This window comes from Akebia trifoliata, chromosome 9 (genome assembly GCF_017979445.1).
Source record: "Akebia trifoliata isolate Shusen 1 chromosome 9, ASM1797944v1, whole genome shotgun sequence".
In the NCBI taxonomy this organism is placed as follows: Eukaryota; Viridiplantae; Streptophyta; class Magnoliopsida; order Ranunculales; family Lardizabalaceae; genus Akebia; species Akebia trifoliata.
The window spans coordinates 24,161,321-24,182,878 of record NC_141383.1 but is presented as its reverse complement, the minus strand read 5'-3'; the positions used below and the strand labels follow the sequence as shown (position 1 = coordinate 24,182,878).

The 21,558-nt window shown below is 34.9% G+C and overlaps 3 protein-coding genes across 6 annotated transcripts; all 3 read right to left on the bottom strand.

Annotated features, from left to right (window-relative positions):
* Positions 1–2,761: 2,761 nt before the first annotated feature.
* On the bottom strand, positions 2,762–10,178 carry EMB3108 (DEA(D/H)-box RNA helicase family protein). Of its 2 annotated transcripts, XM_086453144.1 has the most exons (10): positions 9,750–10,178; positions 9,182–9,475; positions 8,948–9,070; positions 8,403–8,854; positions 7,980–8,292; positions 7,097–7,249; positions 6,446–6,497; positions 5,298–5,357; positions 4,097–5,119; positions 2,762–3,030 (listed from the first exon to the last, which is right to left on the bottom strand). In XM_086453144.1, the coding sequence occupies exons 1-8, from the start codon at positions 10,092–10,094 to the stop codon at positions 5,302–5,304; spliced, it is 1,788 nt and encodes a 595-aa protein (XP_086309270.1). In that variant the 5' UTR covers positions 10,095–10,178; the 3' UTR covers positions 2,762–3,030; positions 4,097–5,119; positions 5,298–5,301. The 2 variants fall into 2 exon arrangements, with proteins under 2 accessions (XP_086309270.1, XP_086309271.1); XM_086453145.1 differs by lacking the exons at positions 2,762–3,030; positions 4,097–5,119 and having other exon boundaries at positions 5,161–5,354; positions 9,750–10,177.
* A 1,419-nt stretch (positions 10,179–11,597) lies between these two features.
* Positions 11,598–15,302, bottom strand: LOC147394884 (nucleolar GTP-binding protein 1-like). The gene is made up of 3 exons (XM_086453143.1): positions 15,169–15,302; positions 12,400–14,473; positions 11,598–11,825 (listed from the first exon to the last, which is right to left on the bottom strand). The coding sequence occupies exon 2, from the start codon at positions 14,459–14,461 to the stop codon at positions 12,410–12,412; it is 2,052 nt and encodes a 683-aa protein (XP_086309269.1). The 5' UTR covers positions 14,462–14,473; positions 15,169–15,302; the 3' UTR covers positions 11,598–11,825; positions 12,400–12,409.
* Positions 15,303–16,817: 1,515 nt separating this feature from the next.
* EMB506 (Ankyrin repeat family protein) lies at positions 16,818–20,552 on the bottom strand. 3 transcript variants are annotated; one of them, XR_015181655.1, is made up of 7 exons: positions 20,186–20,552; positions 18,759–18,838; positions 18,202–18,300; positions 18,007–18,105; positions 17,804–17,909; positions 17,624–17,722; positions 16,818–17,186 (listed from the first exon to the last, which is right to left on the bottom strand). XR_015181655.1 is itself a non-coding variant. In XM_086454490.1 (7 exons), exons 1-7 carry the CDS (start codon positions 20,532–20,534, stop codon positions 17,082–17,084), a joined length of 930 nt encoding a protein of 309 aa, XP_086310616.1. In that variant the 5' UTR covers positions 20,535–20,551; the 3' UTR covers positions 16,818–17,081. The 3 variants fall into 3 exon arrangements, 2 of the variants coding, with proteins under 2 accessions (XP_086310616.1, XP_086310617.1); XM_086454490.1 differs by having other exon boundaries at positions 17,811–17,909; positions 20,186–20,551; XM_086454491.1 differs by lacking the exon at positions 18,202–18,300 and having other exon boundaries at positions 17,811–17,909.
* Between the last annotated feature and the right edge of the window lie 1,006 nt (positions 20,553–21,558).

Here is a 21,558-nt window from a genome sequence, read left to right as displayed (position 1 = left end):
GTTTGTAATGTGCAGGTGTTGCACGTGCAGGGGAAAGGAACCCACACGCCTTGGCCCAATCTCTAACTCTTTTGATCCCACTAGTCGGATGTAAGTTCGGATACCCTGTCATTAAAAGAAAAAACATCCATTATAGGTATGAACAAATAAAATGAAAAATTAAAAAAAAAAAAAAGGAACAAAATAATCTATGTTGTGTAAATGTTTTGCATTTTGTTGCGTTATGCAAAACTGCAAGGGTTTTGTTGGCCCTTCCCAGGTGTGTGGGGGCAGAGCTCTTGTTCTGAATTTTTTAAGAAGTATAAAAAAGGCAATTGTGTAATATTTTCTTAATGAATTTTCTATTTGGAGAGTTTACTTGTTTTGATAATTTTCGGTTATATAAATAAAGATCTTTAAGATTGTAAAACTTAATAGAAAAATAATGATTGTTCTTGTTCTATTCCGTGGACGTAGGCACAATGTTGAATCATGTAAAATCTCATGTTTTGTACGATTGTGCTATCTTTGCTATTGCGATCTTTCACAATCTAAACATAAGAAACATGATGACTTATAAAAAGGTGATAAAGATGTTTATAAGTGGATACAAAACAAAGAAAAAATATTTGTTACATTAAATAATATTATTAATTTTGATTAGTGAAATATAAATTTGACCGAAAATTAATTTATATTATTTAACCCAAAAAGTCGTAATGGTCTTCCTTTCAACTTCTTGATTTATAATAAATAAAATAGATTTATATGATAAATTGGTCTCTTAAGGGTTGACAACATGAATTTGTTGAGTTCGTCAAGGAGATGACATATTGAATGACTCAAGCAAGAGCCTGCATTGTATACTCCATATTGTTCCATAACCAAAAATACTCCCTTCGCTTAGATTGTATCGTGGGGGCGACAATCAAATCAATTTTTGTTAGATTGGTCTGATCATGATCGGTATATTAATAAATATATTTTTTCTCTCTAAATTACCATCATTTATCCAAAAAAAAAAAAAGGACATTCATATGAAGTGGTTCACTAATCAAATTAATTTTGTTAAGAGTTTTAGTCGGACCTAGTCCATCCAATACTGGGTCACATAATTTCATCATTCGGCCTCGCTCATCCACTTGATTTGTACATAAAAATGTTGATTGGAATCATCAAAGCTCACTAAATATTCACGGCATATGAGTTCAAAACTCACCAAAGATCAAGGTGGCTCAAGCAAGTCATCTCAACCTCAAAGGCATCTGAGTGACATACCCCCAACAAATCTCCCATTATTGTGATTGATTCAAGATTCGAGTATTTTTTTTTTTTTTTCAATATTTACTTGCACACTACTGGTAGTTGGTTGCACACCAACATCGAAAAATTACTTTATTTATTATTTATATAATCTTTATTTTAACCTACTAATTTCACTTCATTATCAGTAATTTTAAGATTTAGGGTTATTCAACTTCTTGTCATGACTTCATTTTATCGGCTTATATAAATTGTAAACATGTGTAACAATAATTTATGTAAGCATGATTGAAGAAGAACAACAAAAGATTAAAAAAATAAAATAAAGGAGTACAATATTTTTATTTTGAGTGCAATCATCCAAATGGAATGGATAAGGGAAATGTTTAAGTGGAGTGCAATTGATAGTGTGTGATGTGCAAATAACCGGTCCCTTTTAAAAATTGTTGCAATACTAAAGTTGTAACTCACGTAAATTTACATGAGAGTTCATGATCCTAACGACGAAGTAGAATTGAGTGACGAAAGTTGCATTTAAAACTTGGTGTTCCAAACAAACCCTATATGTATTTTTTCCACGCCATGTTCGACAATCAACTATTCGGCCAATGTGTTTTATCCTACATGAGTTAGAAGTTTCGAAATGAGTTGATATTTTGTGAGGATGATCTCTATGGTGAGGAAATCATCCTTACAAAAAGTCAGTCCATTCTGAAACTTCTAGCCCCTCTTAAAAAGTGATTTGCAAAAAATAGATAATCCACAATTCTTCATCTTGTAAATATGGGGTTAGAAGTTTTGAAATGAACTGATTTTGGGGAAGGATGATCTCTTTGGTTCTCCCCAATAATCAGCCCATAACAAAACTTCTAACCCATGTAGAACAAAACACATTGGCCAAATAATTGGGTCTTGAACATTACCCATATATGTATATATTATTTAAAAGTCATGATAATCAGGCAACCCCACATGGCATACTCAATCGACTCTCCTAACGTGACAAGTTCGGGAATCGTAGATATATACATCTAGGGATACACTTTTTTATGGAGAAGTATAGTACTTATCCCTAGACGTACAAATCTATGGCTCCTGAACTTGTCATGTTAGGAGAATTGATTGAGTATGTCCACAGAGTGAAAAAAGTCTAAATTTGATGGTCCTAGGCCATCAAATTTCATAAAATTCGACAAACCAAGGGGTCAAATTGGCGTCGAATTTTTCATTGTCAATTATTTTTTTCGACGGGTCTAAATTGTCAAATTAATGAAGGATGTGAGAAATTCAACAACTCTAAACCGTCAAATCTGGGAACATCAAGAATTTCAACGATCCTAGACCATTAAGAATCAATTTCTAAAATTTGTGGGCCTTAACTCATCAAATTTTCTTGTCGAATTTTCTAATTTTCATGTAGTGGTCATGTGGGGTAGTCAGATTATCACGATTCATTATTTTCTTTTTTTCTTTGGTAAAATTTATCTTAGCTACTTTAAAATAAAAATACAAATGAATATCATTATGACTCAACTATTTATTGATGTTCAAAGTACAAAGTACATTGAGAGGGCGTTAAGTCTTATTGATCTCTCAAAACATGAGAGAGATATCAACAACGATAGACACAGTTACAAGTTACGTATGGTGTGCCAAAGTTTCTCTCGCAATATCCATGGGCAGACACTCCATGGACAGTCCAGCACTTCGCATTGCACTCTTCGTCACTCACGCAGCCACTCCAGGATTCCATGCAACCATTCACCGTCTTCATCATTTTCATTTCACCTGTAATTACAAACATATTAACAAATAAATAACATTGAAACCAATCAGATTAATTTAATAATAAAAGGCGTGGTTCTAGACATATAAGAACAGAAATATCTTAAAATATGATTCGTTTAGTTGACTCTAAATCTTTAAAATAAGACTGACAATAATGATGTAAATTAAATTTTCTAATTAAAATTCAACCTAATATATTCTCTTATAGGTTTTGGTGAATATTATTTGAGATATCCGTGTTTTTAGATGAAATAATACCTCTTAGATTATGGTTTTCTTGACTAATAAAAAATCTGAAAAATCCCATGTTTTCAAACTTTTAACAAAAATACTTTTTTTTTTAAATAAAGGAAAAAAATATTTCTTCAACCTTGTGTCTTGGTTACAAGATCAGCAATTTGATAGATTATCTCCACTATTTCTATTTCGTTTAAATCATTGAAATAAATTAAATAAAAATTTGCCATAGATAACTTTGCCAAATAAATCAAGGATAGAATTTAATAGACCAATATGGATGAAAAAAATTTACTTAAAAATTAGGGAGGATGAAGATCTTGGATTTTCGGTAAAAATAAAAAAATAAAAAGTCATGGTTTTTGGCATTAGGTTTCAGGTGCCGACTATCTAATAAATTGCTCAATTATCTCCGCTATTTCTTCATTCAAATATAAAAAAATGAAGTTTCTACCCAAGATGACTTCGCCGAAAAAATCAAAAATCAAAAATTAAATTGGATAGGCTATTGGTGAAAATTAAAAATAAAACAAGAAGTTTTTGGAGGTACAAAAAAACATACATTTTTTTGGCAAGAGGTCGAAGGTGGGGGTATTTTGGTCATTTTTTTAATCTCTCATAGAAGACCATGGTAAGGATTATGTCATCAGTTAGAAAATGCTGGTGGTATCTCAAATTACTAACTAAAACCTGTACGGGTATTCCTAAATTACCCTTTCATTTAACATTACATATAATCTTAATTAGATATAAACTCAAACAAGAAATAAAGAGAGAAAATATGTTATTAGTAACCAAAGAGATGACCAAAAAAGCTAGCAAAGAAGACCTGAGAAGAGAACAAGGAGGGCTAGGAAGAAACAGAAGATTGAGTAGTTCTTGGCCATCTTTTTCATGAGAACTCTTGCTTGATGATGTTCATTTGATCTCTTTGTATCATTATATAGTGTGGGCTTAGTGGGTTTGAAGTTTTTTCATTAATGGTGTGAGATTTTTTAATTAATGGTAATAGATTTTGTGAGATTTGGAATATAGATATCATCATCCACTTGGAACTGATGGACTGCCAGCGTTGGACTATCAAATCGTTGATTTTTAACTTGTATCTCAAGGAAAGAAATCCATGATTATCTGTTCATTGACACGTCAGCATAGTGTGCAAGAGATTAGCCTACTAAATTAATTAATGTTTTGTTAAATTGAATATGGGGAAATAATTTTCTCACTAATAAATCTTTATTTTCTTTCACATTCAAATCTCCATAGTAAGATACGGTATCAAGAGAGGTTGAAGATTACGGGTATGTAATATTGCGCCAAATTAATGTGTGTAGTTAAAACCGTTCAAAGTTCGGGGAAAATATTTAACTTCATTACAATTGGATAAAATCAATAAAAAAAATATTCTAGTGGGATGATAGAACACAGATCACTTTCTATTAGAGGTGCAATTTGATTCTGTTTTGAGGACAAATCAAAATTGAATTGACATAAGTTTATTCCACTAAATAAGAACCAGAATTGAACCGAAATGCCAATAGAACCAAACCAAACCAATGTAAATTTTATTCAATTCTATAAGTTGCCAATATCCTATAAACCTTCTTGGAAGCAACATTTTTTAAAGTAAAATGCTGAAGTAACATTGAAATTGATATCGTTTGGGACATTGTTGATGTGGATGAGTCTGTAGAACCATAGATGTTTTTCATCGAGACACAAGTGAGAAGCATGCACACCACATATTCCATCTCTTTCTATAATCACACGAGACCTCTACATAATTCGTGAGAAAATTTTGGTGTAGAAGTATTAATTTTCACTTCAGATAGTGTGCCCACTGCAGTTTTGGCTGTGCAGGCACAAGCTTTGTTTTAGCATCCAAAAAAAGTGTCGTGAGGATCGTTCAAAAGTTATTATATAAAAAAAAAATCCAATTTAATGAAATTAATACAAAAGTATTTACATTGTTATAAGACGTAGAGACTAAACAGTGTTAAATTGAAAATGTATTTTGCTAATGTCCTCACCGAGTTATGCTAGAACTCTGTCTTCGACAGTTGACGCATCTCTGAATCTGCTGGAACCTGCTGGGATAGTCAAGTATAATAATAAACGGTTAAAATTCAGGAAACAATAACCAATTTGTTCATCCTTGTTTCGTGAAAACTACTCTTATGCTCATCTTATCCCAAAGGTATCCTTCCTTCCTTGATCACATTTTGCTGCACCATCGGAAATATGTTGCACGTATGGGATATATTTCCGATGGTGAAGCAGGCTCAGGAGTGAAAGCCTCTTTGTTATGTCTATGTTCAATAGCTGAACCTCATTGCAAGGTGCCAACTTGCCAAGTCGGTAACGTATGCAAGTGTCCATACGACCTGGGTTCAAAACCTTTGCCCACAAAATACTAATCGCTGACCTGGTTGTAGAGCTTAAAATGGGTTGGATTTGGGCCAGACCTGAATATTTCCATATTCAGTTCTGAATTTCTGTATTTGGATCCGAATCTGAATCCGATTCAGATCCTACTAGATAAACCATACCCAAATCATTTTGATTTCACTTAATTCAGATCCAAATCCAACCCGACTGAATTGCTTGATTTGGGTTGGATAATTCCAAATTATTCAACATTCTTCTTCTATATTTGTTCGTTTATGTTATAAGAATTTATGTTATATTAAAGTAGTAGAAAAAGATATTTTCAAATCAATATATAATTCAAATCTAGGTGGATATATGGATGGATCCGCATCCATCTAGGATCATGAGATATCAAATCATATTCAATCCATTTTTTTTTAATCCAGATCTACTCCAAGAACCCAAACCCCCTAATTCAGATTTCGGACCACTTGAATTTCGATAAAATCCGACCCATTTTATGCTCTACCTGGTTGCTTACATAGAAAAAGTAAATGAAGAGTAATTGATCATAGACACTAGGCCTCAATGGATTCTTGAGTCATAAAATTTATTAGAGATGCATTTCGAGAACTAACTAAAATTATATCACCATAAAAACTCGTTGGAGATTCATAGAAACTTCACCACAGCTTTTAGTTTTACCACTCCAAAGAAAGTTCTTGAGGCTGCAATTGCTAGATATTGCAGGCTCAAGATGAAATCTATGGAGGCTATAATTCATTTGAGAGAAAAATGAAGATTTTACCTCTCTTCTTGATCTTATTCCGGAAGCCCCTTTTCCTGCTGAATGCCTTCTCCTGCAACCATAAAGAACATTCTTGTGATCACTCAAGAAGGTACACAAAATGCACAAGGGGGAATAAAGTAGAAATTATATTGTGGGGTTTAGGATCACTAGAGAAGTTGCAGTCACTGACTCATCATCAGTAGAGAACTATTGAACATTTACTCTAGGGACTAAAGTAGGATTTATGAGGTAGTCTTTTCTTATTTTTGAGAAATTTTTTTGCCACACCAACTTCTACTTACAACACACCAATCCTTTTGAAATTAAGGACTTGTTTACATATGAATTGAGGTGTTGTAAGTAAAACTTGGTGTGCTAATAGCAGCTCTTTCTTCCTCTTCTTTTTTCTTTTCTTTTTTTTTTTTTTTTTTTTGGGGGGGGGGGGGGGTAAGATTTAGATGGTGGGGGTTTACAGCAAATTTAACACTAGAATCCATCAGTAGTGAGAACTGCATTTCATTGCGTCAATGTATATAATAGCATACCAAAGGTTCCATGGTGGCACAATATTTTCTTCAGAACTAAGTAGCAAAATGGTCCGTCTTTAGGTACTCGTTCAGAAACTTCAGTTCAGATATACAAAATTGTAAGACAAGTTTCAAGAATTACCACGGGCTGACCCATTTTCCCTGCTTGACGTACTGCTGCAACAAGATCCCTACTGGATTCAGTGTACAAGCTCGTGACAAGTCCAGATTGACCTGCTCTTGCTGTCCGGCCAATTCTATGCAGGAAATCTACGGCTGAAGTGGCAAACTCCGCCTTGAGTATAACAAATAATTTAACATCGGTTAGTTCCTCTGAGAGTAAGCATAGAGTAAAATGGATATATTGTCAAGACAAACAGCACAATAAATTTAAAAAAAAAAAAAAAAAAGTGTTGATGAAAATATGAAGTTTTTATAATCATACAATCAACCACGAAAAGAAGGAAAGTTCTAATGCACATATGAAGAGCAGTAAAAAATCACCATTAGAAGTCAAATAATTCATAAACTTCAGCAAAAAAGCCGGCATCTATGTTCAACTAGTTCCAACTACTGACACTAAAGAACATCAGCGGAGTACCATCTAACAGTATCATAAGAGTAACAGACCAGTAAAAAAAATCACACCACAACCCCATTCAAGTAGAAAAGTATCCATCAAACCAGCTCAGCAATTTATTAGGCCCCTGGGGCTTAGACACATTGCAAAGCAACTTTGAGGTCGTGGGTTCAAGTCCGACTTACCCATAAAAAATAAATAAATTATTAGTCCCCAGCAATCCAACAAAAAACATCAAGATATCCCTCATATCAAGACCCCAAAAAAATTAGCAGCATGGATTTTGCCTAAGTATCATCCATTGTTATTCTGAAACAGAAAACATCCATTATGGACTTCTGCTCTTTTTCTTTCTTTTTTTTTTCCATAAAATTACCAACCATCAATTACAAATATATGACAAATGCATTGAAGTGGGATCAGTAATTGATTTGGAAATTAGTACCTGAATAACATGTGAAATGTTTGGAATATCAAGCCCACGAGCAGCCGCATCAGTACACACAAGCACTCCACCACTTTCATGAAAATCAATCAAATTCTGTGTTCGCTCCTCCAAAGAACTTTCACTATGGTAACAAACACATTCAACACCAATTCTCTGCAATATCTTAGCCACAGATTCAACAGCATCAACGGTATTTGCAAATACCATAGTCCGACTAACACCAATTTCAGAACTAAAACCTTGCTTAACAGCATCTATGAGCACATCCACCTGTGTATCAACCGTAACTTCAATCCACCTCTGCTCCAATCTGAAGCAAAACAAAAGTAATAACATCATCGATACACATGAAGAGGCTTATTTACTCAATAAATTATGACACAAAAATAACTCAACCAACAAAACTATTGAAACGCATACCTGGGGTTGTGACAATGGAGATAATTGCCATTGACCCATTTGGCATCCGGAAACATCCGTTTCAACACTCCACCGGCAGTCTGCTTCCCATTAGTTGGAAGTGTGGCTGCAACAAAAATGTATTGCTTACTGCGCTCATAAACCTTTCTAACCCTTCTCCAATCTTTTCCACGATTGGATCCAACCCTATTCTCCTTCAAGTCTTCAAGACCAACAACACCGTCATCATCTTCATCTTCATCCTCGTCATCAGACGTGAAGTTCGGTTGTAGCTCCTCACCATCTCCCGACTCAAAATGCGACATACATTCGGCATTTGGTTCCATTGAACTCTCCACTACAGAGCCTTTCAATCTCGACAATAACTTTTCTTCAAAACGGAACATATTTATAAGACGGATAACTTGATTCTGAAAACTACCACAAAGCAACATATCTGCTTCATCAAACACCTGCCATTGACCACTCAGAAGCTTAAAACACCAAACAAATCGTGGATTTTAAATTAGCCAAATACATAATAACCGGAAAAAAGGAAATATTACCACATATTTCACACCACGTAAAAAATCAGAACGGCGTCGCTTTTCTGGATCAATTGCAGAAAGATAATTCAATAGAGCAGCTGGCGTCGATACTATAATATCTGGTTCTACATTCGGCCAACCCTACATAGAAAAATAAAAACAACTAATTGTTTAACACCCAAAAAAAAAAATAAAGAATTTCTCACACAATTTGGATCAATTTGATAAATAAAAAAATTGAAAGATTTGCACCTGGCGTCCGCAGACAGCTGAAGCTCGCAAAAGCGGTTCATTGGAATCACCACGGAGACAATTAGCCATGCGAACCACTTGCTCACACAACATCACATTAGGGCAAAGAACAAGAGAAAAATTGTGAAATCGAGTCGATTCCTGTTTCCCATCAGTACTCAAAGAAGGATCAGATGGACTAAATTTACATAATTTGTCGATCAATGGGACTAAGTAACCGTGTGTCTTACCACTACCAGTCTCCGCTGCAACCACCACATCATTTCCCGATAGTATAAATGGTATACAAGCAGCCTACAAAATCAAACAAAAATTAAACTTTTAAAGTCCTAACTTGAATGTTATCTACTGATTTCAAGGGTTTATGACATAAATGGTATGCAAGCAACCTACAAAGCAAACAAATTGAACTCTTAAAAACCCTAATTAGAAATATTTTTTTACGGATTTCAAGGGTTTATGATATAAATGGTATACAAGCAGCCTACAAAGCAAACAAATTGAACTTTAAAAAACCCTAATTAGAAAGTTTTCTACTGATTTATAGGGTTTATGAAAGAGGGGTGACCTGAATCAGAGAGGGTTTTTCGAGGCCGACATTAGAGAGAGCGCGAGAGAGATTATTGGAAATATTGAGAGAATTCCATGAAACGGATTCATGAGCGAAGAAGGTATCGTTTCTTTTATTATCTTCGATCGATGCTGCAGAGGTAGTTGTGAAGGTTCTGGTTCTGGTTCTGGTTCTTCTATGGTGTTTGAAGGGTTTTAGCGAAAATAGGGTTCCAAGTGAAGAAGGTTTGAATGGTGAGAGAAGTTGAGAAGGAGAAGGAGATGAGGATGATAGTCTGCAAGAGTGGAGCATGGAAGAGTGATGCATCATCAGCTTTATCATTGTTGATTGGTAGATGATCATTGTTCTTCAGGTCTGAGGGGATGCAGGGTTTTACAAAATTGTGAGGGTTTTAGTTTTAGGCTCTGTTCGAGTTTGATAAGATGAAACTTGGAAGAAGGCAGGATGATTTAGATACACCCCTCTATGTTTTGTTCAATATATGAGATACCCCTGTATTTTAAACTTTATGATATATAACCCCCTTGACTTTGTTCTAAGTGATAGCAAGAAGTGACCTACATGACCCTATTCTTCAATCTCTAAAAAAAATACCCTTGTTTTTTTTTGGGTGGTGATAATATATGACTCCCCACGTGGCATACCCAATTGACAGCACTAATCGACGGGGTGGGAGTGCCAAAACCATAGACTTATGCCTCGGGATACGTAATCACACATCCCCATAAATTTGTGTAGTTGTGTATCTTGATGAAAGGAAATCAATGGTTTTGACAATTGAGTATGCCATGTGGAGGAGTCCGATTATCATGACTTTTTTTTTTTTTTTTCCAAAAATATCGCATCATCTTCAACATCTTCGACTATTAGTATAAATTATTTTATCCTGTTCAACCTCCTTCTTCTTCTCTCTTTTTTTTTTTTTTTTTTTTTTTTTTTTTTTTTTTTTGGAGTTGTGATTTTTTGAATCGAGTATTTTTCACTCGGTCTGACATGGCAAGGGCACAGAACCATTAATCAATTTCTTGTCTTCGAGATGCACAAGAACCGATCAATTTCTTGTCTTCGAGATGCACAAGAACCGATCGATGGTTTTGTGCCCTTACCACGTCAAACCAAATGAAAAAACTCAAGTTAAAAAATCATTAGCCATTTTTTTAAAATGCCCCTTTCTCCAATCACCTCTGCTTTTTCAAATACTCAAGTGTACAAGGAATGATCTTAAACTACACATCAATAACGGAAAATCCTTGAGTTCCCTAGATTTACATTTGAAGAAAACTTACGAATGGTTTGGGGTTTCTTTTCGGATTTTTTTTTTTTTGAAAAATGAAAGAAAATTATACAAGCGAATTTTTTTTTTAAAAAAAATTGAGATTGTGAATGATTCAGGGTTTTTTTTCAAAAAAAAAAAAAAAAGACTTTTTCTTTATTGTCTCGTTGTGGACCGGGATGATTCGTCTGAGACGAGATGAAAAACCATGATTAGGATTGCTAAGTTGAATGGTACAATATATTACGGTTGGGGACTTAACTAAACATCACAAAGCACGAGAGCACATTCCACTCGATCGGTTCAAAATGCTTTCAACAAGGGCATTTTTGTCATTTTATCCAATATCATTCATAGAGACCACAAACAACCTTGATTTTGTTCTGGGAGTAGAAGGGACTCCCACAGAAAACTCTTCCACTGAGCAGGCATAATGAATTGTAAACCAAGCAACAGTTATGATTCTAAAGACTGTGGTTCTGTGAGAACTTGTATGTATCAACTTCAACATAAGACAAATATTTTTTACTTCTACAAAAATTAAATCCAATATAAACCAAATTCACTCAACATAGACCAACCAATATCTTAATTAATCTCTCGGAGTTTTGAAACAAAAAACAAAGATAAAAGTTCAAACTTAAATTTAACACAGATTTGGGACCAAAACCCTCACAAAAATGAAACCTTATGGATTATGGAATCTCTCTACCAGCAGTTTCTGTATTCATGATATTAAGAAAGAAAAGAGAGAAGAAAACATTCAGAAGCGGCCACTGGATCTCCAGATTCCAAACAACCTGTAAAATCATAAGAAAACAAACTCTTAATACAACAGACCAAGGAAAAACAGATCTTGATACAAGTTCTCGAGACTCGGGGACATATTGATCACACACACACACAAAAACAGTAACCTTCCTGTCTCCAAGAATCAAATCATAGCCTTACCAAATGAGAAGACAGAAAAGAAAAAAAAATAAAAAATGGGAGGAACCATATTAGAAATGTACTCAATGTGTACTATGTCCATGACTTGTTGATGACACCCTAACTAAAACCAGACCGAATGGACACTTCTAACTTCCCTTTGAGAGAGCTATTGATACTTTTGATCTCTCTTATACCTACCAACCAACAAGGACTAGTAATTTAGTGAGCCACCCTACATGGGTACAAGTATAGTTGAGGAAAAATGATCATGTCCAAGGAAAATCAACCATCCAACAAATAGAGCAACAAAGTCAGAAAAGTACAAAAGAATAAATTATGATAATAGCTGATGAAAATAATATAAAGTGGAGCAAAACAAGGCGACAAAACAGAATAAAGACATTTAAGAGAAACTGCAAAACAAGATGGAGTTACTATTACCTTTGATATATCAGCGTCTATCAGTTTTTCCACTGGAACGCTTTCCAGAGAATAAATGCTTTGGTTTAAGATTAGGAATGACCCTATCTGCCTCTCCACGACGAGCATCCTTGTTTCTCTTCTTGACAGATTTCTTAGCAAGTTTCATAGCCTTGACCTTCTGTATGGAATCCTTAAAGCCCTCACCTGGAACAACTTCACCAGGTGGTCGTGACATTGACCTTGACCTTGACATTGACATTGACCGAGACCTCATCCGTAGCTTCTTGTTGGGTTGGTCAACATCCATATCCATAGCATCACCACCACCGTATTCATCTCCCCTTCCAAGTGACCTCTCCCTCTTTCGACCCACCCTAGAGACTGACCTGCTACGAGCCCGATTAATGGCTGAAGTCGGATCCAAACCCAACGTAGATAGCTGCCTCCCCATCCTCTCGGATGTGAACTTCTTGTCTTTGTCAAACTTCCTCGGTACAGTTGGCCTACTCTCTGCAGTACTCTTCTTGATCCTGTGTTGCTGAATAAGCAAGCTTTTCTTTTTCCGGATCTCAGCCAAGGCTTCTTGTTCTTCTGAGGTCAATTCTTTACCATCCATCTCAAAATCCTCATCATCCGCCTCTTGTTCAAGTCGAAGCCCCTCTTCACGTTCCAACTCTTCAAGCCTTTGTAAGATATCCGGATCAACAAAGTCATAGACATTATGGCCATCAAGAATTTCTGGCATTATGTCTTGTTTCCATTCGTCATTTTCTAAGATATAGTGCTTCCTCAAGTCCGCAGAGTACACACCCGCACCACCATTATCGTTCTCCAAATCTCTTTCGAGTTCCCTCTTTTCCTTCTGTGCCGCTTCCTTAGCTTTGGCTTCCAAAACCGCCTGAGGTATGCAAGGTGGCCTTTCTTTCTGATCTCGTGGTTTTGGAATCGCAACGTGAAACCTATTCAAGCAGTCGTTGATCTTCTTTGATTTCATCTTCAACTCCACACGTTGATCCAACAATCTTTCACAAGCTGCATTCTTTACGGCAATCACCCCATCCTCGGTCAAAGTGCTCATAGTCAAGAGAATCCCATCATCATTATTCGCTTCACCACCTTGGCCTAAAACAGTCTTCATAGCTTCGGTTTTCATATCCATGACCAACCTCATGTCTTCCTCTGGAAGACCATCCAACGGCTGCAAATCAGTCTTGTTGCAAACTATGATCAACGGTTTGTTCATAAACAATGACTTGATACTATGAAACAAAGCTGCCTGTTGGGCGATACTGTAACCACACGACCCCGAGATGTCCAAGAAGAATAGCACAGCAGCTCGCAGATGAGCCAAAGCCGTGATACTGCACATCTCAATAATATTACGATCTTCAAACGGACGGTCCAAAATCCCGGGTGTATCTATCACTTGGTACCTCAAGTACTTATAATCAGTATGTCCGACAAAGAGAGACTTTGTAGTGAACGCATATGGTTGAACATCAACATCCGCTCTAGTAATTTTGTTGATGAAGGAGCTCTTCCCGACATTTGGATACCCACAAATCAAGATCGTCCTCGTGTTAGGGTCGATCGATGGGAGCCTTGCCATATGTTGTCTGATTTGTTCTAGATAAGCCAAACTAGGACCGATACGTTTTATCACCGTACACATTCTACCGAGTGCAGCAACTTTTAGAGATTTACATCGATAGAGCGAATCCCCATACTTCAACAACTTCACGTAATCCTTGGAAATCTTACCAATGAGGTTCCTTGCAGTGTTGATCTGACCAAGTGCGAGCTTGTAATGGTCCTTGTTGTAGAGGACATGTAAGAGGTCTCCATAAAAAGGGTGGATGTCATCCAATCGGGGGAACTCGTCAATGATGTTAGAGAGCTTATCGTGAAAGTTTGTTTGGGTGTATTTCACTTTGCGCATGTAGAACTGTCGGAGACGAGAGATAGCATAACCCTTGTGGACAACCGTTGGTGTTTGACGTTGGGTGCGGGAAAGTATGATGTCGATGAAGTCCTTCCCAGTGGGAACCACTGTAATCTTCTTGAAGTTGTATTGCACCATCTTTTAATATTTCTGTTTCACAAACACAAGAAGAAGAAGAAGACCAACAATCCCCAATTACTATCATACAAACAGGTCCCATTTCGATCTTGTAAATCAAATAATTCATCCCAGTTAGTGATTTTCATCTACATCATTCTCTAACCCTTTTTTTTATTTTTTTATAATGTAGGTAAAGATCATTTCTTTAAATTCCTAAAAAATATTCAAAGCAGATCCCTTTAAATTCCTTAAAAACCTTATACCAATATTATAAAAAATAAAAAATAAAAAGCCTAGCTTATTTTTTTATATCCGAATCTGAATCCGATGGTTATACATATTCACTATCCGAATTCAAATCCTATTAACTTATCCGATAATATCTTATTCGAATTTGAAGTAAAGTATCCGCACAAAAAAAAAAAAAAAAAAAATTCTCCATATCCTGTCATCGATTTCTATCATCTCCATCCCTAATTTTCAAAATCCCTCCTACTTCAACCTGGGTGAAAAAAAAAAAACCCCTCAATTATTTTCTCAAACCCTAGTTTTCGAATTTAATAAAACAAAATAAAAAAACCCTAGGTTTTCATCTTTGATTTAGTTTCTATCTAGTCAACTTCCTAACCTCAAGACAAGCTAGGATTTGGGGGGTAAAGTAAAAAAAAATGATGGGTTTTGGCAAAGAAATCAAGGGTTTTGGGGTTGGAGAGAGAGAGAGTTACCTAGCTTCCTTCGTTGCAGGAGAAGATGGTTGCCGCCTACTTTCTGGTTGTAAACCCTCAAAACCCTAATAAGGGAGAAGTAAAGAGTTGAAGATGCTATTGAATCTTTGCTTTGATAAGTAGGGGAAAAGAGAGCTACTATTGGCACCCCAACTTTTATTTATCATACCCCAAGTTTATTAAATTATTTGTGACACCCTAATTAATGATTAAAACAAACTTTGCCAACGTTACGAAAGTTTTGCACAGCTTTATACTTCAACATTACAAAGCATTATAACACATTCAAGCTTAAATCTTAAATCTTAAATCTAATAAATATAAATCCGAAGAGAGAAAATAATAAAATATTTATTGACACCCCAACTTTTTCTTCTTCTTATCCACTGACTTACTTTTAGGGATTCTTTCTAAAACGTGCTAAATTTATGTCCAAATTTTGATTTTGATATATTGTTCATTTTACTTTCCAAAATATGTATTTTAAGAAAATTCGTCACTTCTATAATCAATGAATTCAGTAGTATATTTATGAATTCATAAAGAATAATGCTGAAGTGACCTCAAATTAAAATCTTATTTCACACATCTTGACATGAAATCCTGATGAAAATCATCTATGGTTCTTATTTAATTTTACGTCAAGAAATACAATATGAGGTTCCAACTTGAGATCACTCTAGCCCGACTCATTCGTAACTATTAAAAGTGAAGGTTATAAAAATAATAAATACAGAACTTGAAATTTCATCATATTCAACACATGAAATGGAGATCCATTGTTCTTTTTATTTTAATTGGGATGTAATAAGTAAAAGTTGGGGTGCCAATAGAAGGTATATAAAAAACTGTTTTTATAATAATAATAATAATAAAATAATAAAGGTGAATTACTCTCTCACACCTATAGTTTCGCTTAATTCTATGTCAAACCCCTAATATTTCAACAATTGCACTTACCTCCCCTGTAACTATCTATGAGTCTAACCTCACATCATTTGTTGATGTGAAAGTGGATGGGAGCCATAGATGCTTTTCACTCGAGATTTGACATAGCCTGGCAAGTCATGGACCAGTTATGGGTACAGCCCATTAAGTTACAATCAGGCCGGGCTTGAAATATGATTTTATGGCCCAAACCCAACCCATTGGCAGCCCGTCCCCACTCCCCAATGGAAAATACTAGCCTCAATCCAGGTTAGATGCTAGGCCTTAATAATTTAGACAACAAAAAACACACAAATTCATAGTTTTAAGAACTGATCTTTGTGATCCGATGGGCACCCATCTAGTCATTTTTTAATCAAACAATCCAACAATGATCAACCTTCGATTTCCACCTCGATCAATCTCTTGTCATGATTTTAAATCTCACCCGATACATCTCGGTATCATCCACCAACGAGATGGATAGACAAGTCAAACGTATCGGACGAGCTTTAAAATTATGGTTCATTTGTCTTAATGTTGAACGAGACGACTCATTCATGGACCAAAACGAGTTTTAAAACCATGTCTCCTACTCCCGCAATTAAATATTTTAAAGCTCAAAGAGCTTTTCTCCACCTGTGAAGACCAAGATTTATTTAGCTGACCCCAAATTATTGAGATAAGCCTTTTTGACAATGACATAGGACTAAGAACATAGATTATTTTCTAACTACAACCAAATTAATCAAAATCAATACAAATCATTCCAAAATTCTTGGGATATTACACCAATTTAAAAGTTGAGATATCTTTGAAGGGTACAAACTTTAATACCAAAAAAAAACTGTTAAATTACATTCTCCTCAACATTGATCGAGCACAGTTGCAGCAGCATCAGCAATAATCCATCATTGCTAAGCTATTCCTTGCGGGAAACATAATAGAACATAGTTTCCCCAGTCCTCAAAACTTGTGGGTTTTGTTCAAAAATCTCTGTTAGCTGGTACAACCTTCACTAGCTTTGCGAGTTCATATGACTTGAAATCTTTCCCGTAACAAAAGCTTAAATCCAGGGGTGTCTTTCCATCCTGAAATGTAATGGGCAGAGAAGGAACAATGTTAGGCCCACTTTGACATTAGGGAAGCCGAAATTTGTCTCACATCTTCTTAGTAATATTTGCAATGTACAAGAGAAATTTAGTTAAACCCATTAACCAAAGCAACTTAAGAAAGATAATTTCTAAGCACCAATTGTTACTCTTTCGAACACAAAAATATTGAAACCAAGGGAAGCAAATCGTTGATGCCTCGATTCACAACCCATGAAGGACATTGAATTTGGATGTAAAGAACCATAACTAGTGATAAATACCTAGTTTGTTAATTTATATAAACTTGGATTAAGGTTAGGAAAAGGATAATTCCAAGATTTAGAAGCGATGTATGATGCAACCCTTCAAAGACCATAGCAACATGAGAATTCAAGATGGTTAACGTGGAATTAATAATTATTAACAAAACTCACCTTAGTTCTTCTTGTCTTATCGGCACCATTTACCAACAAAACTTTAGCTATATCTCTACACCTACTTTGAATGGCAACATGCAATGGAGTCCATCCTTCCTGAACAAAGAATAATAAACAAGGACTTAAAAGAAATAATTGAAACAGAATAGTTGTATTTGTGAGGACAAGAACAAGTACCACTCACATCATCCGCAACATTTAAATCAACCTTATATTTAATCAACAACTTCACAGTTTGCATGGCACCAACTTGAACTGCATAATGAAGTGGGGTAACACCATTCTGCCACAATAAAGAAAAAAAGGTAGAACTTTTAGTTTCTCCCAAACTATTGAAGGAAAGCTAGAAAATTTTAGAATATCAAGAAAATTTTCCTCACCTTATCTCTGACATGAGGATTTGCTCCTTTTCTCAAAAGATGGCTAATAACAGGTTCTTTTTTACCAATAACTGCCTTGTGAAGTGCTGTGTGACCATCCTGTGTTACCAAACCTATTCAAACTCCATTGATTTTGGTAAGAGAAGGCATGTACTTGATCTCAAACTATTGCATAAAAAATATTAAAAAGTTAACCTTATCAACAGCATCTATAGCGACACCTTGTTCAAGTAATTTATCCATGAAATGTATCTGCCCTGACAATGCGAGAGTATGAAGTGGAGACCATTTCTTCTGTGGAATATTAATATTTATAAGATCCAATAGTTAAGTAAATATTTCAGTCCAGCTTACCCATAAAAAAAAATTGAGTCAATGTCATAATGTTTACTTAAGACTGGCAATTACATGTGTACTAGATGAATATTTCGATCGAAGTTTACTATTCATCGAAATATTTTCCATTGAAATCGTGCATTTTTATACCTAACATTTGATTATTTCAGTCGAAATTCACTATTCACCAAAATATTTTGCGAAACAAATAGTGATTTCCATCGAAATATATACATAAAGAGACTATTGGTTAAATTTCATGGAAAGATGTCGAAATTTAAAACTATAACAAAAACAGATCATATCTATAGAATATAGCATAAACTAAAGGGCAGGTATCCTAAGTAGGTGAGACACCCGCAAAAACACGGAGAAGTGAAACTAGAAAGCATCACCAATTGATTTCAACACTTAACAGTTGATATTTGGGTGAGAGCAGGAGTTTCATTCTGATCCAAAATTGCTTTTTCTTCCAGTCCCAAAAGCTGTTCAACTTCTGCAAGAATTAAAAGAAGGCTTACTGTTTTACTAATATCCCACACTAAAGATGAAAAAAAATGCAAAAAAAATTGGTAAGACCTATGAGATTAATAAACATAACAGCTGATGGGTTTCATGAAGCCCAATCAAACCGTGGTTCAAACCCTTCAGTGATCATGGGGGGATACAACCAGGATGAGAAATCTGCCTTTGTCATATGTTCCATATATCACACTACAAAGATATCAAATTCATGGAAACAAATTCACTTTCAAGACGCCTTGACGGTGCAATGGTAGCAAACTAGACTCAAAATCTAGTTCTAGTGATCTTGGAGGCTTGAGTCCTCTCTCAACTCCAACAATTAAGAGAAATAATGCATAAGTCCTCTCTCAATTCCATCAACTTATTTACATAGGAATTTTCCCATGTGAAGTAAAAACATAAAATCAAACCAAAATCATTAAATGACAAGAAGAGATTCCAGGATCATGTCATACGAAATTATGAAAAATCTGGTAGTTTGTGTATGAGGAAAATCCTTGACAAATTTCAAAATTTCCACAACAGAACTTCATGAAAATTGCACTTATAAGTTATAATTATATGCTCAACTAATCCTGCAAAGTAAAAAATGAACTTTCGATTTTCAGATTGATAACTACCCATAATACCTAATTCACCATAGTCCTCACCATTGATTGGATTGCTGAGTTTTTCCAAAATTTTGACTTTTTTCGAACACAATCTCGTTTAATTCCTCTCTGTTTACAAATCAACAAGTCATTGAAGAAACTAATCTTGAAAAATTCCAACCTTTCCCTAAAAAATTTTGAATTCCAAACTAACAAATTCCACCAAATGGTAAAGAAAACAGACTTAATTAGAAACTAAACACCCAAATTCACATTATCAAATACCCATAATACCTAATTGACTAGAGTCCTCACCATCGATTAGATTGCAAAGATTTTCCAAAATTTCCACTTTTTTCCGACACAATTTTGTTTAATTCTTCTCTATTTAAAGGTCCAACCTTTCTCTAAAAATTGTGAACTCCAAAACAACAAATTCCACCAAATAGTAAAAAAATAACGCAAACACACACCCAAATTCACATTAGTAAATACCTATAATACCTAATTGACTAAAGTCCTCACCATGGATTAGATTGCTAAGATTTTCCAAACTTTCGACTTTTTTCCAACACAACTTTGTTTAATTCTTCTCTATTTACAAATCAACAAGTCGATGAGGAAACTACACTTGAAAAGTTCCAACCTTTCTCTAAAAATTTCAAACTCCAGAACAACAAATTTCACCAAATAAGAAATGGAAAGAAAAAAAAAAAAACCCTAAAAACCTTTGCGAAGCTCCTCCTCGTACTGGGTTGTTGTTGTTGTTGTAGATTCGACATTGCCAACATCAAGAGAAGCTTCTGGTTCGGAATCCCATTCGTCTTCTTCTTCTTCTTCGTATTCGCTGTTGTTTCCGTCGTCAGGATCTTCCCAAGAACCATGTTGAGTTTTCTGAGAAACTTTCTTCCAACCGACTGAACAGATTCTTGGATTAATCGATTTTTCAACAACAAAAGCCCAAATCGGTTTCCTGGGAACGCAGATTTTGAAGAAATCTGTCGTTCTGCTCCTAGAAAGAGCAGAGCATGGAAGAAGACGATTTGAAGGAAACGCTGCACCCTTCGACATTAGCATCTTTTAGTGGATAATTTTATTTTTTTTCGAACACTTCAAACTTCAAAGGTAGCTGTTACTGGCACCCCAATTTTTACTTATCACACTCTGATTTCTTAAATTATTCATCATATTCTAAATAAAGATTAAAATATAATATTCAAATATTACAAAAATTTGATTCAACTTTACAAGAAATTCAAACAACTTCAAGAAAGATTAGACCCATATAAAATCATAAATCTAACCAATGGAATTCAGAGAGAGTTTCTATGGACACCCCAACCTTTTAACTTATTCTCAACCCTTGATATATTTTCGAGTCGTGATAATCGGACTCAAAAAATTGTATTAAGTGTAATAAGTAAAATTTGGGGTGCCAAGAGCAGCTCTCCGAATTACAATGGAGCTATGTTACCTTATTCGTTTTCACTAGTCCGAACTGGTACAAAGCGAACTAGTTTGTTGTACGATTTGTACTGGATTCATAAAATCAAGCGAACCACAAAGCCATTGAATTTTGGTTGGGTTCGATGAACCCTCCAATTTGGTTTGGCAGATCAAATATGTTTTAATTGATTCTTATTTTATTTTTTTATTCATATTTAAAATTTAAATTATTTTACTAATTTATTTTTATTTAACTTTTTTTTTTTAAATATTATAATTCTAATTATAACTTGTATACTTGAATTATATATATGCACAAGCGAAAGAAGTTAACAAACTAATCTACAAAACCAAAGTGAACCCAAAAATGAATTTTCTCTACCTATCCCTACAAACCATCATTTTAGATTGGTGAACCACGAACTCCAAACCTGAATTCAAATTGATCAAACCAATGAACAAAGTAGCATCTAAATGGAGAAAGTTTTCTGGAGCTACAGTTCACAAATCTTCACTGTAGCATAAGTCTTACTTGACAAATCTAAACCATTTATTTGATGGAGACCTATAGATTTTCAAGGTGACTACATTATGTTGAGTAAATCGAAGCTATCGGATCTTAATTTTTTATTTTTAATGAAAATGCAAAAGAAAT